Source organism: Echinops telfairi, unplaced genomic scaffold, assembly GCF_000313985.2.
Source record: "Echinops telfairi isolate 266 unplaced genomic scaffold, ASM31398v2 ScPeMD7_443;HRSCAF=831, whole genome shotgun sequence".
NCBI lineage: Eukaryota > Metazoa > Chordata > Mammalia > Afrosoricida > Tenrecidae > Echinops > Echinops telfairi.
The window spans coordinates 14817467-14834268 of record NW_022104341.1 but is presented as its reverse complement, the minus strand read 5'-3'; the positions used below and the strand labels follow the sequence as shown (position 1 = coordinate 14834268).

Genomic DNA, 16802 nt, shown 5'->3' with positions numbered 1-16802 from the left:
TTTTTCAAACTTACTATGTTCAAATTTGAGCACTTGATTTCCCTCCTCAGTGTTTCCCCTCTTCCTCAACATTTCTTCTTCCACATGCTCAAGTAAACAATTTTAAGTGGTCTGTAGTTCCTTTCCTTCCTATCCAACCTCCAATTCCTTGACCATCGTGTTAGCCATCATGAGCACTCACCTAGTTCTTATATCTCAATGGACCTTTCTTCTGTTTTTCTTCCCACCAAAAGTAGATGCTGCAGAGTGGTGTTTTGTTATTTATTGTATTATTTGGGGATTGTGACAGCTAAATTTCAGAAATATATTTAATCGACAACTGTTAAGTCTTAGAAACTCTGAGTAATCAAATTTTTTTTCTGTTTTATTGTCAGTAATAGATTTCTTTCCTTTCTGTCTACATTAACTTCTCATGCTTCCCATATAGGAATAAAATAGTTAAAATCATATAAATGAATTTTTCAGTGCCTCACATGCTATGTCACATCTATACTGGTCGCTTTTAATAGAATGAATGCCCCTTTCGCCCTTAATTGCCTAGCTGATCTCCTCCAGGAAATTCCCTCTTATTCCACAGTTTGATAAAGATGTCTAGCATTCATTCTATGCTTGAGCTCGATTCAAGTGTCTGCCAAAGGACATGCTGTACAGTAGTACAATTACTGATGTACTTTTATAGAGCCTCTAATATAAAATATTAATGGCTTTGTACGAGGATAGACAATACCTCTATGAAATTATCTTATCACTGCCCCACAGTGAAAAACAGTGTTTGATTATCATAAGGTTAGGAATAAAAAGAGGATAAAATATTGACTAGAAGAGAGGGAAAGGGAATATACAATTAGAGGAAGGTCAGCAAAAACAATGGTGGCAGGAGAAACACGGGGTGGATTGTTAATACACCATTCTGCAATAGGATGTTTTCTTATGTTGCACATAGGATTGCTATGAGTCAGAACTGACTGGACAGCAACAAACGAGTGCAACAAGTAGACGCATAGATGGGCACATAGGTTAAATGGTGTGAGAGAGTTGTAGTATGCCATAAATAGATATCCTTTCAGCACCGGACATTGGTAAATGCTTATTTACCTTGGCTGAAAGTATATCCTTGAATGCAGTAGGGCATACAGGGTACAACATTCTGAAACTTTTATGACCAAGGACCTTGAGAGAAAGAATCATGTGGACGGGAGGCTCAGAGCCCCTGCCTCTGGGGACACCAAAGTTGGCTGATTTAATATAGACAACAAAGACAATATTCTACATTTTACTTTGGTGAATAGTTACTATCATCTTAAAAGCTTACAACTATTGGTCTCTCCTTGTACACAGAAAAGAAAAGACATACAAATTGAAGATACTTGTACAGATTAAACACTTAATGAGGCTTCCTCACTCCCTACTATCATGACCCCAGTCCTGCTTTTCACTGCAGGATAAACCGGACCATGTGGACAGATACAGATAAAAGATAAGATCCCGAGACACGCAGAATCCAGGAACAGGAGTGGGAATAGTGATACCAGAAGGGTAGGGGAAGGGGGGGAGCGAAGGGGAGGAAAGTAAACTGATTGCAATAATCGACTCATAGTTACACACACACCCATTTCTAGGGGATGAACAACAAAAACTGTAGGGGAAAAGAGACAGCCGTCACTGTAAGATACGAAAATAATTTATGATTTATCAAGGGGTCACGATGGAGGGGAGTAAGGAGCTGATACCAAGGGGTCAATAGAAAGTAAATGTATTGAAAATAATGATGATGCCTATGTACAAATGTGTTCGATACGATTGATGCATGGCTTGTTGTGAGAGTTACCAATAAAATGATCTTTTAATAATAAAAAGAAGACCTAAACGAAAGTAAGGAGAGCATTAAAATAACACATTTATTGTAGTACCAGACCACCATCCAGTGGGCACCCTCAAAGTAAGGGATCAATCCGATGTCCAATGACCACCAGGCCCATGTCCCTGGGATATACATCATCATCTTCTCACACTAGGATATTTCAGCCTTACATCTAAGGGAGTATGTCAGTTCCAGAAGTCTGCTTCAGGGGAGTTTGAGGTAAAGCTCAGTTCACTTAGTGGGGTTTCCACATTGAATCATTCTGGTGCTGCCTGTCAAGGATGATGTGCACCTCAAAGGAATGCAATTTGAAGTCCTAGTATTTGATAGCACACCACATAGGTCACCAAGGACTAGATATTTTGGACTGAATAGCTGGCTTCTCCATGCATAACTTCCTTTTGTCACACTGTTTTACATTCTACACCATTAGCTAAATTAATAGCACTATGGGTAGAATTATCTTATGCCCCAGGGAGATGATTTATAATGTTCTCCATTATAAAATGATAATTATGTCTGTACAGTGACCTAGTAACATATATAAATCATAGATATAGGAATGGATTTTGGGTTCACACTTAATTATAACCGCAATCTTAGAATAATTAGTTCTTATGACATATTCCTATTTGATACTCACTCTGATGAAGAAATCATTAAAGGTATGGCTACTATAGCAAAGTATGGTGAAGAAATCTGATAGTGCCTGGCCATCAGAAAGGATAACATTTGGTGATTTAATGGTTTGCTTCAAACAAGCAGCTACCTAAGTGAGGTTTCAACCAAATCCACGTGGAAGAGGCAAAAAGGATTAAAAATAACAATATCCAGATTTAATGGAAGGAATAGTATGACAGCCTCAATTTTGAACACTTGGTTTGCCGACCACTGTGGATGACAGTAGAGGTCCAACATCTATTTGCAGGATCCACCTCTGGATTAAGCCTCCACCGGACTGCCTCGGACCTTAGTCCAGGGAAGTGCATAGCTTTGCTCTCAGACGGAGAACATTTCAAAGCCAACTACGGCACAGGTAGTCAGATTAAAATGTAACACCTTATCATTTTTATGTCCATTTTGACCGATTTTAAAGTTGTTTCTGATTTTAATATTTTCTATTTTCTTTTTGATGGAGGCCTTTCTCTGTTTTCGTTTGCTATTGTGGTCTTTACACTTGTTTGTGTTCTGCTTTTGTTTTGTATAATTTTCTCTCTAGGACTCTAGGATGGGTACATCGATAGAGGCAGTAACTGTATTAATTAGGGGCATGTTAGGGGAGGTGGAAAGGAAGGGGAGCTAACAACAACGAGCATGAGAAGAAAATGTTCTGAAACTGGTTATGCTGATGGCTGCACAACTCTTCCTAATGTGGCTAAGTGATTGAGCCGAAAAGAAAAATCAATTCAAAGAAAAACAAAACTTGCAGAACTCCAAACAATTAGTCCAATGGACTAATGATCGTGTGAACATCCATCTCCACAATCTTGAGACTAGCACTCAGTGGTGTCCAGCTACCACTACCAACTTCTCTGGAAGGACCAGAGTAGCACACCCTGGATAGAGAAGGGCAAAATGTGCCACAGAACTCAAAATTACAAAAACCACCAGGTTTATGAATGGGATAGAAACTAGTGAAGACTGAGACTACGATCCCCAGTTAGTCATTCTTCAGTTTTTGTTTGACCTATATTTTGCTTTTAGACATTCATGGTTATCACGTAGGCAGAGCATTTATTTCTTATTTCTGCTCTAACAAATCACCACAGATTTATTAGTTGATAGGGCATAAATTGATTATCTTATAATTCTGAAGTGAAGAATTCCAAAATGAGACTTTCAAGACTAGGGGAGAATAGGTGCTGTGGGCTTTCCAGCCCTTGCGGTAGCCTGCATTCTTTGGTTTGTGTTCCCATCTTCCCACTTTCAAGCACATCATGGCTACGGCCACCGTTTCCAGTCAACTCATGAGTTCATGATCTCCTTTTCTAAGTAACCTAGTGATTGCAGTAGACTCAGTGAATAATGCTTCCATCTGAAGAGTCTTATTTTGCCATACCTTCAAACACCTTTTAGCCATGTGTGGTAGCATAATCCCAAGAAGTGGGATAAGAATGTGGACTTTGGGGGTGGGGGTGGGAGGGGGCAGGAGAAGGGAGAAAGGCATTTTTTTCTGGCCAATAGAGTTTTTTCTTATTTTATGTAACAAATAAATCAGGAGTTAAAATATTATTGGAAGTTATTACTCAATTTATAAAGTACCTTTCTAATAATTATTTCTGATTGAAAGAACCTGAATCCATGATTTACTACCATCCCCCAACACTAGAAACATGAACAGTGGCTAGAAAAGTGCCAATCATCTGTTTTAGAGGATTTACCTGCATTTTCATGCAGACTTAAAGTTGATGAACTCTTTCCCTGAGAACTTGAAGAATCTCTTTTACTTTGGCTAATGTAAAATAAATTCAGTAGAGAAACAGTAGTGTCTGTTCATTGATAAAATTGAATTCAATTTTCAAAAAGCTAATGAATGAGAAGAGTACAAAACAAATGCAAAAGAGTGCTCATGATTGGGATGTGAAATAATCTCATGTATATCGACATTTTTCTTCTGTTTCACTCTCCAAATGCTACTGCAATGCTGTCAATTTCTTGGTAAAATTAGCACTGATATTCAGCAGGACAGTACAAGAAGCCGACAAGAAAGCTTCCAGAAGTTCATGGAATCATCACCTTCAAAGATCTCTCCATGAACTTTTTAAAGCCTTCTCCGGTTGTTGATTTTAGCCATTTAGGAAGCTGCAGAAAGAAAAATGTGTAAAAGGTCATGGACCTTTCTGAGGAGGAGAGCATCCGAATTTACAGTGACCCATCAATGAAGCCATTCCATTAAATGACCTCAATTGTATATGAGCAGTACAAGATGAAAAGGATGGAGTGAGTTGCCTAAGGCCACAAAACTAGCTAGTAGGAGAGCTGAAATTAGGCTCTAGTATTTTGTCTAACTTTGAATTTGGTACTGTGTTGAGAAAGCAATGCATTTTCAAATTTCCCAATTAGTCTTTAATTTGCTTCTATTGGTCCCTCATTGTCATTTTCTATGTTGAAACAGTATTCTTTAGGGTGAATCTCTTAAAAGAGAAAATAGACACAATACAATCAAATGTCTATTGCCTCACTCTGCACACTTAAAATGAGATTAAAGAAAGTAAAAGATTAGGGATGTGTTCTTTCTATTTCATCCTCTTCAAGGATATATATATGTGTGTGTGTGTGTGTAATTGTATATATATATATGTAATTGTATATATATTGTATAATTATATATATATATATATATACACACACAATTAAGGAAAGTTTTGGGTGTTTTAGTTTTCTTTTTTAAGATGTCAAGAGTTAAACATAGGAGAATAATCAGGTCTCAAATTAGTGGAAATAATTATTCTGTACATGCCTGCATATGTGTGTGTGTGTGTGTGTGTGCGTGGTGTTAATAGGGCAATAAACTCCATCTGAAATTCTTAGAATATATTGCAAATGTAAAAAATATCTGTAATGGCTTCCAATCTTCCCTGGAGTATAAACAAATACTCATCTTTCCTAACTTCTCTTGTTATCTAAATATATTTGAATATGCTCACTGCTGAGTTACATATAAACTCATATTCTTTCACCCCTTCTTAAGGTCTGAGTCAATGTGCTGCTGTTGTTCCAGACAAACCCTTAGAGTGGAGACTTTTTTTGCCTTTGACTGACAGGAAAATTACGACATTTGGCACTAATGAAGGACACCATAAGAAAATTATTGATTTGTTCCATGTAATTGATTCTTTACTCAAATATCATCCACCCCATTTTGATTCACTATAGTCCAATGGCTATCTCTTTGTATAAGTTTCATAGCACCATGTGTTTCCTTCTGCTTATCCCTAGAGTGTGGTAAGATACACCATGATCAAAGTAGATCATTTCAATCCATTCTTTTCTGGATCTCAACGTGGCATAAAACATTAACTCTGTCTACAGCATTAAATAAATAATAAATAGGTTAAGAAGTTTTTAGTGGCTATTGTTTAGACAGTGATTTACTTTGTTTTCAATGCCACGAAACATGTGGAGGTATATAAATATTCAGCATTGGCACTGATTCCAGATAAACACTTCCCTAAGCAGGCATAGACAAAGATCATTCGCATAAGTGATGTAGTCTTTTGTAGGGCACTATGTCAGCATGGCATTTTGGTGCCATTGAATTGACATTTCCAACACTGATCCTCTATCTCAAGAAACCCTGCCATCTTGAATTTGTCCCTTTAGTAATGCTATTCAAATCATCATGGGATAATGCTTCTTAATCACCTTCAACTTGGTTGGAAAAATGAAAAGAAATATCTATTCAACTAATGTCCTCCCTTTGTGGTTATCTAGATAGTTGTTTACTTGTACTGTTTAAATAGCTTTGTTACTGACATTTCTTTTCATAGGAAATTAACCTATGAAATTAATGATGGCAGTGTTGGATTTCTGATCATAGTTAGAATTTATAGTCCAGAGAAGTCTATCCCTACTATTTCTCTATTTGCTTTTAATTTTTAATTATTAGAAAGTGTTGTATTTGGCCCTGACATCATAGTGGCGATGCGTTGGGGTGCTAATGGCAAGGTGACTGGTTTGAAACCACCAGCCACTCCATTGGAGAAAGACCAGGCTTTCAGTTCCCAGAAAGAGTTTAAATCCAAACGGGCAGTTTTACCCTGTGCTAAAGGGCTGCTATGAGTCAGGATGGACTCTGATAAAAGTGAGTTATCATTATTAATGTTTGTTGGTAATGTGCTCAGACATTAGTGAAGTACATCTATGGAATCAATATTGCTTTATTTTCTATGATGTTATAATACTATTTATATGAGAATATGTAATACTAATTTTAGTAGAATATTTTAGATCTTCTAAAAAGATAACTGATTCCCCAAAATGAGATGAAAAATAGAGTTAATATACTGATTCACCAAGGCTCAGATGTTATATTAAATGGAAATAGTCAAAACACTAAATTCATAATAAGAGTACCATGCAAATAAATTGGACACTATGCATATACCAAGAAATTGGAGAAGACATTTTGCTGCCAAGTATAAAACACAAAGTTAAAGTCATTCATATGAATATTCAAGTAGTTATATCCCAGAGAGCTACAATTAAAATAACACTAAGATGAGGTTGGAGTGAGGGTATGGAGAATTAATCAAATATTTAACAAGGTATAATACCACAGCCATCTCAATATACAGTGTTCCTTCCTTCTAAGAGTTTGTAGTGTATCGGGTTTCCTTTATCGCGTGCTGTGGGGGAACATCAAGGAAGGAAGACCTTGTAGAATAAATGGCACTTTAGTTGCATCTTAAAGTGCAGGTGAGCTTTGGACAGATGGAGAAAAGAAAGCTTTCCAGGGAAAGGCAAAAACACTTACCCTACAGCATCTGTGATCTTCTTCCTGAGCTTATTTTTAGTTTCCTAAAGATTTGGCGTACACAGTAGATGACTGACTTTGGTCTATGTTATGTGCTTTATAGCACCTTGTTTTTTAAAGTAAAAATGATGAAGATCAATGTTTTTAGAAAACCCTGTTTTTCATTATTTTAATATGTCTATTTTTGAGAAATAAGTAATTAATTAATCATTCCTGTGGCTAGAGATGGTGTCTGTATCCAGGATCCCTCCTGCCACCCTCTAAAAGGGTTTATTTTCCTCTTAGAGTTCCATAGCTAAATTAAACTTCATTATTGCCTGTTGTGGAAATATCTGTAAATATAATACATTTTCCTAGATAAATGCTCCTCATGAGTAAGTTCTAAACACCACATTGTCTTAATGTTTTCATTAGCTACGTGAGTCGCGATGAGAGAATCAGCTCATGTGTTACTCACGTGGACTTGTGTTCAGATGAGCAGCATCAGCAGAATGTTATTACAGTGGCTAATTGGGTCCAAGGCTGTCAAGGACTTTGTAGGAGTTTCACTGAGAAGAGTAGGAACATTGAGATCAGCAGAGTAGCCAAGAGAACAATCCAAGAAATAAAAGGGTGTTGAAGCAGTGTTCCTAATGGTAGTCCTTTTTCCTTTACCTTGACCTCCGACTGTAAATATCTTTAGATGCGATTGCTGAAGAAATGCCCAGCATTACTTCCCTGTGCTAATATTATTCTTAAATATTACTTTATCACAAGCATATTTGAAAAAATTCAGCCAAACCATTATCTGAAGCCTGATCAAAAAAGCAATTTTATTTGGTGATAAATTCTCTAATTTTAGTTTAAAAGTTTTATTAATGTGATTTAGCTCTGAGTTTTACAAACCACTTTTCATATCTAACATTTTCCTATGAAACTTGCAAAAGTTGCCTTTATTATTATATTATGTAAATTATATGGCAAAACATTGAAATTGGAGTTTGGACCCATATTTTGGGCTGGTTTTGTGAACCCATGCGGACAGCTTTCACTTTTCCACGGCTTCTTTTACCATTCTGAGTCTCTCCTGTATGCTACAGCACAGAATGCAGAGTTGGATATAGATGGTTTAATGTAAATGCTTTGTTTACCTAGAATTTGATGTTTTAAAATGACTATCTTACACTATTTAATATTACAAATAACTATATGCATTCCATTGCCATTACCTCTATTCTAGAGTTCTGAAAATCGAACTTCAGAGAGCTTCAGCGACTGGAAAGTTGACAGGTAGGACTGAAAACCAATGATTTTAACCTCCTGCCTGGGGCCCTTTTTACACTGTCATGAACTTTACAATATCATTGTAAAATGGCATTTTACATATTGTCAAGAAAAAGTGAGCATTGTTAAAACAAAACAAACAAATAAAGAGACAAAATACTTCAATATCTTCAACTGATAAGTGACACAGGCGTCAGTAGATAAATAATTAGTTCCAGTGAAAGTAACCTGGTCAAGACCCACCAGGTCACATCGTAGTTTAGAACTGAACTCAGGTTCTAGGCAGTGAGCACTTAAACAAATTTCAATGATATTTTCATACATTTGTAGGCAGTGAGCCCTTAAACAAATTTCAGTGACATTTTTCGGTGGGAACGTAGGGAATGGGCGTCAGTGGTTTAGGAACTTAAACCAGCGTATGTCTATGCAGGCGCACTGATAATCCCAGTAACTCAGTGTGACCTAACCTAATCTACCAAGACAACTGTCTCGCTTTGTATCTTCCTTCTTACGTCTCTACTACCAACCTGCTGTTTCAAAGAAGAAAGATAAAGGAGCTAATTAATGGGCATGTAAATCAAATGTCAACTCTTATTTTCCAAGCTGAAGTGCTTTATCCAATACAGTTTTTCTCCTACACACATTCTCTTATTTCTTAAATACAGTGTTTTGTAACAATTTTCAATATGAAATCCTTAATAATGTACCCTGGCTCTTGAATAGGAAAAACAATTGACAACATTATACGAAGCATCTTTTTCTTTCTTTTAATTGTTGTTAGTCGCCGACCAGTTAATTAAAAGTCATGGGGACCACCTGCGTGCAGAGCATGCCCCTGCTACGTAAGGTTTTCCAGGCTGCCTTTTCGGAAGCACTTTTCCAGACCTGTCTCGCAAGGCTCGTCGGTATAGTTTCAAACCATCCACATGTCGGCTTAGTAGTCAAGCACTTGGTAGCAGCCCAGGTGCACAGTGGCCGCAAAACACAAGTCAGCAGTTCAAAACCATTATTATCTGCTATCGCGTTAACGTGGACTCACAGCGACCTCCTGTAGGTTTTCAAGAGTAGAAACTCCAGTCTTTCTCCCATGGAGCAGCTGATGCGTTCAAACTGCCAAACTAATAACAACTCCACCACCAAGGCCACTTCCAAACCATCAGCCACTCTGTTTTCTACTCCTGCAAAGAATTACAGTTTCAAAAACCCACGGGGGCAGTTCTTCTATCGATCCTAACCTACAGAGTCACGACAAGCCAGCATTGACCTAGTGGCAATGAGTACAAGGACCCCATTGTTTTTGAAGTGGTCTTTCTGAACAATTCCAACAGTTCTGTAAAGCCAGCATCTCTTCAGCAGGCCAAAGAAATTCTTTGGATACAGCAAAGAACTAGTCACTAGAGATCTTTTATTAATTAAAGCCCGATAGCTAAGTAGACAATGCATTGGCTTTCAAACTCACCAGATTGATAGCTAATCTTTTCAGGGGATCAGTTTTGATAGGTGAATAGAGAGAAGCCTGAACACACGGACCACATATGTCGAGACAGAAAGGCAGGAGAGGGTGATGCAGCAGGAAGCAAGGAATTGCAGAGATGGTTCAAAATGTTAAGCACCAATGATATATTGACATCTAGACAGGGTCACCCACAGAGTTGAAGATCATTCAAGCTAGCTCAGCCTATCAAAGGTTTTCTCATCTTTTGGAAAATGAGGGCATGTGATTAAACAGACTCAATCTAGAGTTTACAAATTAAGTTTTGAGATCTTCCAGCCTCATCACTGTACAGGCGAGGACTCTGGGGTCAGCTGAATTGAAGTAGCTTCCCCAATCGTGTACATTTTCGGTGGGAACATAGGGAATGGGCATCAGCATCCCTGACTCCAACCTGTTCTCCTTTTCACTCTTGCGCTGTTTTCTCTCCTAAGAGATAATCCATCATCATAAGACTTACTTCTAAAATACAAGTTTCAGTGTTAGAAGGATGAGTTAGTTAATTGTGCCAACCTGGCCGATAATCAAATGTGGGGCTAATTGAAAGGCAGAGGGATAAATGGGTGGTGAGCCTCGCCTTTCTAGTTCTAGGGTCTCTTGCTTTGTGATGGTCACACCAGGGTGCAGCTGCCTTAGCAGTTCCCTGCTTCAGCTTGCAAGATGGATTTCCTACAAGACATCCCCAAGGAGAAGCTGCATGGATCTATCCCGATGCAGCCCTGGGTGCTGGAGCAGCCGTGTGGAGACCCCTGCCAGCACTGAGATGCTTACACATTCACTGACTTGGCTTTCCTCCTGCAGTCGGCATCATTGCCTCTGTTTTGTGAGGTGGAGGACTTTGTGGACTGGTGTTGGGTTAATGTTGGACTTGTGGGCTTGGGCAGCATTGGGTTGGGATGTTTTCGTGATCACACTTTCTTTACATAAAACTCTCTTATACATGAGTTGCTGTGGATTTGTTTCTCTAAAGTACCTAGACTAATACAAAGGAATACGAAATAATAACAAACAAACAAAAAGCTCTCCCATTTTAATTGCTTCCTAGTACCAAGAGAATTTTTATTTTCTGCAAACAAAAGTTTACTTGGGTAAAATAGGATGAGGCACCAAAGGTAGTAGGCATCGATTTGTTCTTTCAAAATATGAATGGGATTCCTTGGACCATTCACTCTCTATCATGTAAAAGTTGATGCACACATGTGATAAGTCCTTACCAAACTGAAGTGGACACCATTATGTAGAGGACTTCTGCTTAGCACAAGGTACAAAGGAAAGGACAGTTTTTAAGATGAACTTTAGGGAAGGCAGCAGTAATCTCTCTTTACTCATGCTACTGTTTTGTTCCCTTTCCTCCACCCCCGTAATTTCTTTTGAAAATCGTGAGAACTTTAGTTATATTAGTTTTATAGATTTCTACCTCCACACAAGCCTCTTAACTCTTTTTAAAATTTTCAAACTGCCCTACAAGAGGGTATTTATATCTGGTATGTTCCATTATAAAACATTTCACAATACTGTCATTGAAATTCTCAGAGTTCTTACAATGTTTGTAGTGCTTTAAGAAAACTGCTTTATTTACGGTAAGAGTTTTAGTCGACTGGGTTGTTTTGTACCAATCAATCAATAAATAAAGTGGTTTGGTGTTGGAGAGTGTTGCTGAATCACTGTTCTTTGGATGTCTGTAGTGAGTGCAAGTATGATACACATGTTACATGTTCCCTAATGTATTTCTCAGTGAGAGGACCGTGAATGATCCCCCAGCTTCAACATGATTTGCCTCGGTGAGACATTGGTCAAGACTTTTGTCTTACCAGGACACCTTGAAAGGTCAGTAGTGATTGCCCTGGATGGATATGCCCATGCCACTTCTTTGTAACTCTTCCCCAGCTGTTTGAATCTAGTGTAAATGTTTCATTTGAAATCTGAGCGGCCATATCTATGCAGTCCTTTCTTTACAGACCACCGTTGGAGAGAAGAGAAAACTGTAGCTCCGAGTCACAGGGATAACTGTTTTGTGAGAATGCTCAAGTAATGTGCTGCTCAAAATCTTATTGGTAATGAAAAAAACTCTACTTTTTGTACTATCAAGGTCATTGCTATATTCGATGCCTTCAGTTTCAAAGCACAGAGATGCCACCTAGCAGCCACCTTCAGGAATTTCTACACAGACATAGCCCTTCTCCATGAAACTGAGCAATAGCTGCTGTTCTAGAAGTTTTCAGATTTTTGTTATTTTTTAATTTACTTAACAGATGACAATTTGGCATATTGTGTATAATTCAGACTCTATTATAAGTGAAATTAATTGACATCTCTTAACATAGCCAAAAATGAAAGACCCGTGACGTGCTGTTGTTTTTTTTTCCCCTAAAGAGAAATTTGAGCTTGTTAATTAGACTTTAATTAAGAAAAGTAATTCTAGTAATTTTCTTGAGAGGGAAATTGATATTCTGACTATAGAAAATACAAATAACTAATTAGTGGTGAATGTCTTTCCTCTACTGAAAGAAAACTATTAATCTTGCCAATTTTCTAATTCATTAAATGAGAAAAAAGAAAGTAAGTACAAGCTGAAAGTAAGTTCTGTGCTCTTATGAACACAGAAACTTGAGCATTTATTTGAATGTAAAAATAAAACTGGCTGCCAAATAACTTATCATGCCATAAGATGGCGATATTAAGCATTTTATAAATCACCATAAAAGAATTGCAAGCTTGAATCACAGGGAAAAAATCATAAACATATAAACATTACATGGTATTTCATGAATTGGCATTGACACTGTTGTTGAAAAAGTGTCTTGTTTGCTGTTAACACACAGTAAAACACACCTAAGATTTACGTTTTGAATATTTGAAATATATGACAATTTTATACTTAAAAAAATATTCAATTTTAAGAATGCTGTCATTTTGCCAGCATGTGTGTATCAATGAATTTGCTTTAAAAAATTAGGTTTCATGATATATAGAAGATTAATACAAAGTAGGTAGATTTGTTTGCAGACTGTTGAAAATTACAAAATGTGTTAATCCTGTAATATTAAAAACAACAGGACTACTATGTAAAAATATTGGATGTTTAGCATTTCTGCACAGTTAAACATAATCATGTAGTTGCCCTTTGTGGTACTTTTCAAATTGAGTTTTAAATTTCAGTTTCACAAGACAAAATATGCATTATGAATGCTCATTTTATTATTCAAAATTTTAACTATTTGGTATAATTGTAAATAAAATTTGAGAAAATTCCTACTTTTTAACCTGTTTAACAATTATCTTGAGAAAACAATAGTGCCTTTTGTGAGTTGGTGGATTCAATATATTTTAGTAATAAGCATTAGTTTGAGAGAACATACAAAAACAGCCTCTTGTCACCATTTTTCCTTCTCCTAAAATTTTATCTAAAAGCCAAAAACTTTTGTAATATTAAAATAGCTTGAAATAACATTTTATTATTTTCTACAATGGCACATGTGGTATAGAACAGATTTTCTTCTTCTGTTATTTGCACACTATATTGGAATATTTAGAAACTGAGAATGATAGTTGGAAAAGTTATTAAAGCTATTCCTTGACAGAATTTCTCAGCTGAGCTAGTCTTTTTGTCAAAGTTTTGTCTGAGGAAAAGTTTTACAATATCCAAAACACAGAAATAAATCAAATCTAGGGAAATTTTTAAATAAAAATGCTTGATCTCCTTGGGAGATATATCTTCATACTTAACAAAAAACTTGCTGAGTCTATACACATTTAATTTTGAAAAGAATGCAGCACAGGCAGTGAAGATATTTATGCATTAAAGATAAAAGGTAAATCCATGACATATGCTACTGGCAAGACTTTAAGTCAGATCTACATTTTGGTATGTCCATTTTAAAGAATGACAAAATCCCCCGGAAGTCAAATCGCCTTTAGTCTAATAAATCAGTAGTGGACTTGGCTTTTAAAAATATTTTACCAACAATATTTTAAACCAGGTAGAGTTAAATGTGTTTTTAAAAATTTAACCTAATGAGAGTGTCCAGGGAATAAGGCAATATAGGTGCAGTAAGAAATATATGTCTTTCTGGGCAAAATCAACAATTTTTACTTAGGTATAAAATCTCTTAAAGCTACCCTTTAATATGTCAAAGATGTCATTAAAATCATTAAGATGGCATTCACGCACTGTATGAGGCTTCCACAGCGACAATATCAGTAGAACCATAGCTTTAAAAGAAACGATTTTATTCTCATCAGTTTTCCCTGAATAGAGCTGTACAGAAAGACAAGCACCTATGGCAGGATTCTAAGCTGCTCCTATCAACTCGATTAAGCCTGCAAAGAGTCAACTAGCTACATTTTAGATTATGTCTGCCTTAGTTCTATTGAAAAATGATAGGAAACGTAATTTCTTTGACACTACATAGAGCTATGAGAAACTGCAAAAAAATTAACTTCAGAACATTACAAAAGCAGATTTTAATTTTGTTTAAAATATATATAGCACAGCGTTATTTCTGCTGTAGTATAGAATTGGTCTTAGTGATTAAAGTAAGTAAAATGATAAATAAACCACATTTCACACTCTTTTTACTCAGATGCTCTATCCCGTACTCTAGATAATTATGATTTTTCTTAGAATGCAGAAGCTCTTACATGACCTCACTTTATCATCAAGACTACAATTGCTGAAAATATTTCTTCCTATTTTCTCATCTGTTCAACAGAGGAGCTTGCTTGTACTTTCATTGCCAGTACTGGATCATTTTCCGAGTTCCTATTGCTCTGCTTAGTTGGATGGGGCTCTCACTTCCTGCTTCTTCATACTGTTAATCAGAACTTCCTCAGGCCCCTAATTTCCTTAATGAAAAGAAAGAAGCCAACAAACACGAGCCCCTTTCACCAGCCGCCTCTGAGGCTTGGCCAAGAGTGTAGCTCTGCTGCTCCGCCGGGTGTGTGACAAACAGCATCGCAAACGATGCGGACACACACCGCAGCACGTCTACGATGGGAGTCTGACTGAACAGGATCCGCTGCAAACGCTGTCCTGCTTTCAACAAAGGAACAGTTCACAGTCCCCTACGACATGCTTGCAAATTACATTGTTCCAACTGCAAACTCCTTCGCTTTACCCGTCCGACTTCAGAAGAGCACAGAAAGCGGTTTGACACGAAATAAGCTAAATTCCCCGGAGAGCCGCATTGCCCGCTGCCCAGGCACGTTGTATCCCTCCTGGTCCCTCCCCCCTGGAACCAGGACTGTCTACCTCCAGGAGCTGGTCCTTGGGTAGTTCACCTTTTTACCTTCCCAGCAGCGGGGACGAGCCGGACACCGCAAGGCAGCTGGAAGAGCTATTTCCCACGCCCTTTCGGGCATATTTCCTTAGATGTTTAGTCGGTTTGCTACATATTGCATATTTATTTCAAACAAGAGTTTCAAAACCCATACCTTGGAAGGATCTAATCCAGCCAGCAAGGAAAGCAGCAGGAGATTGAGAAGGTTGGACGTCGCCTGCATTCTGATCTCGCCTTTTGCCCCTCTTTACTCTCCTTTACGTAGCCACTCCACTCACTGCGGAGCCCTTTCTCTGTCACTTGCACTTTCTGCCTGCCAGTCGGAGCCGCCCGCGGGGAGGCAGAGGCGACGGCAGCAGCTGGAGCAGGAACAGTGACGGCGGCAGCTGGAGCAGTGGCAGCGGCAGCGGCAGCGGCAGCAGCGGCAGCGGCAGCCGCCCTGGGGGGCGATCATTCCGCAGGCATACTCCAAGCAGGGAGCTGGGGAGCTCAGGAGGGTGGGCTGGGCTGCAGTGGGCGCTGACCGAGGTGCTGAAGCACCTCTAGCTAGCACTCCCCAGAGTACCCTCTCCCCCACTGCTTTCTACCCCACCCACCTCAAAAGTTTTGACCTAAGAAACAGAGAGAAAGAGAGTGATTGCCAGGAGAGGTGTGGAGACCTGGACAACGGATATGACATCACTACAGCTCCTGGGGACCTGGGGGCGGGGAGGGGGGGTATTTTGCGAGAAATCTGTTAAACAAACAAGGATTGACCCTTGTGCTCCAGTTCAGCATCTGTTGACCATGTGAGCTGCAGAAGAGTAGAGTCAGCTAAATAAAGGATTATTAAACAAATCGTAGAGCACTGGAACCTTGTGCTGTCATTGACAGAGGACTTGATATTGTATTCAGTGTTTTAAACAAAGTTTGCAGTGCAGACTACTGTTATGTATTTTCCTGCCAAGACATACAATCTGCAGTTACTATTTATTACTTATGTTACTATACATGTATGTAGGTATGGCAGTGTCATTTGTAAATAGCCCACAGAAGAGAAATAAATAAAGATAAATAGAAAGAGTCTACTTGATTAGGCATTAATATATTTATCTATGTAGAACCTTTGGTTATCCGAAGAGACTGTGCATGAATAAATAATCAAAAACCAAACCCATTGTCTTCAAGTATTTCCAACTCACTGTGACCAGGTAGGAAAGATTCCAACTGCCCCATAGGATTCCCAAGGCTGCGCTCCCTGCAGAAGGGCATGGCCTGGTCTTTCTTCTATGGGGTTCCAACAGCCAAGCTTTTGGTTAGCAGTTCTTAACCACTGCATTATCAGAGTGCCTTGAAAAAAAGGAAATAGGTTTTATTTGAATCACTATAAAATACTAAATTAGTAACATCACAATTGAAATATGTGTGGCACCCCCCCCTCCAAAAAAAAAA

General features: G+C 38.1%; 1 protein-coding gene across 1 annotated transcript in view; it reads right to left on the bottom strand.

Annotated features, from left to right (window-relative positions):
* The window catches only part of OLFM3 (olfactomedin 3), a 282450-nt gene extending 266742 nt beyond the window's left edge, over window positions 1-15708 (bottom strand). The window contains exon 1 of the mRNA XM_004699223.2: window positions 15526-15708. Within this exon, the coding sequence (XP_004699280.1) occupies window positions 15526-15594 (69 nt within the window). The 5' untranslated portion in view covers window positions 15595-15708. The remainder of the gene's footprint in view (window positions 1-15525) is intronic.
* Between the last annotated feature and the right edge of the window lie 1094 nt (window positions 15709-16802).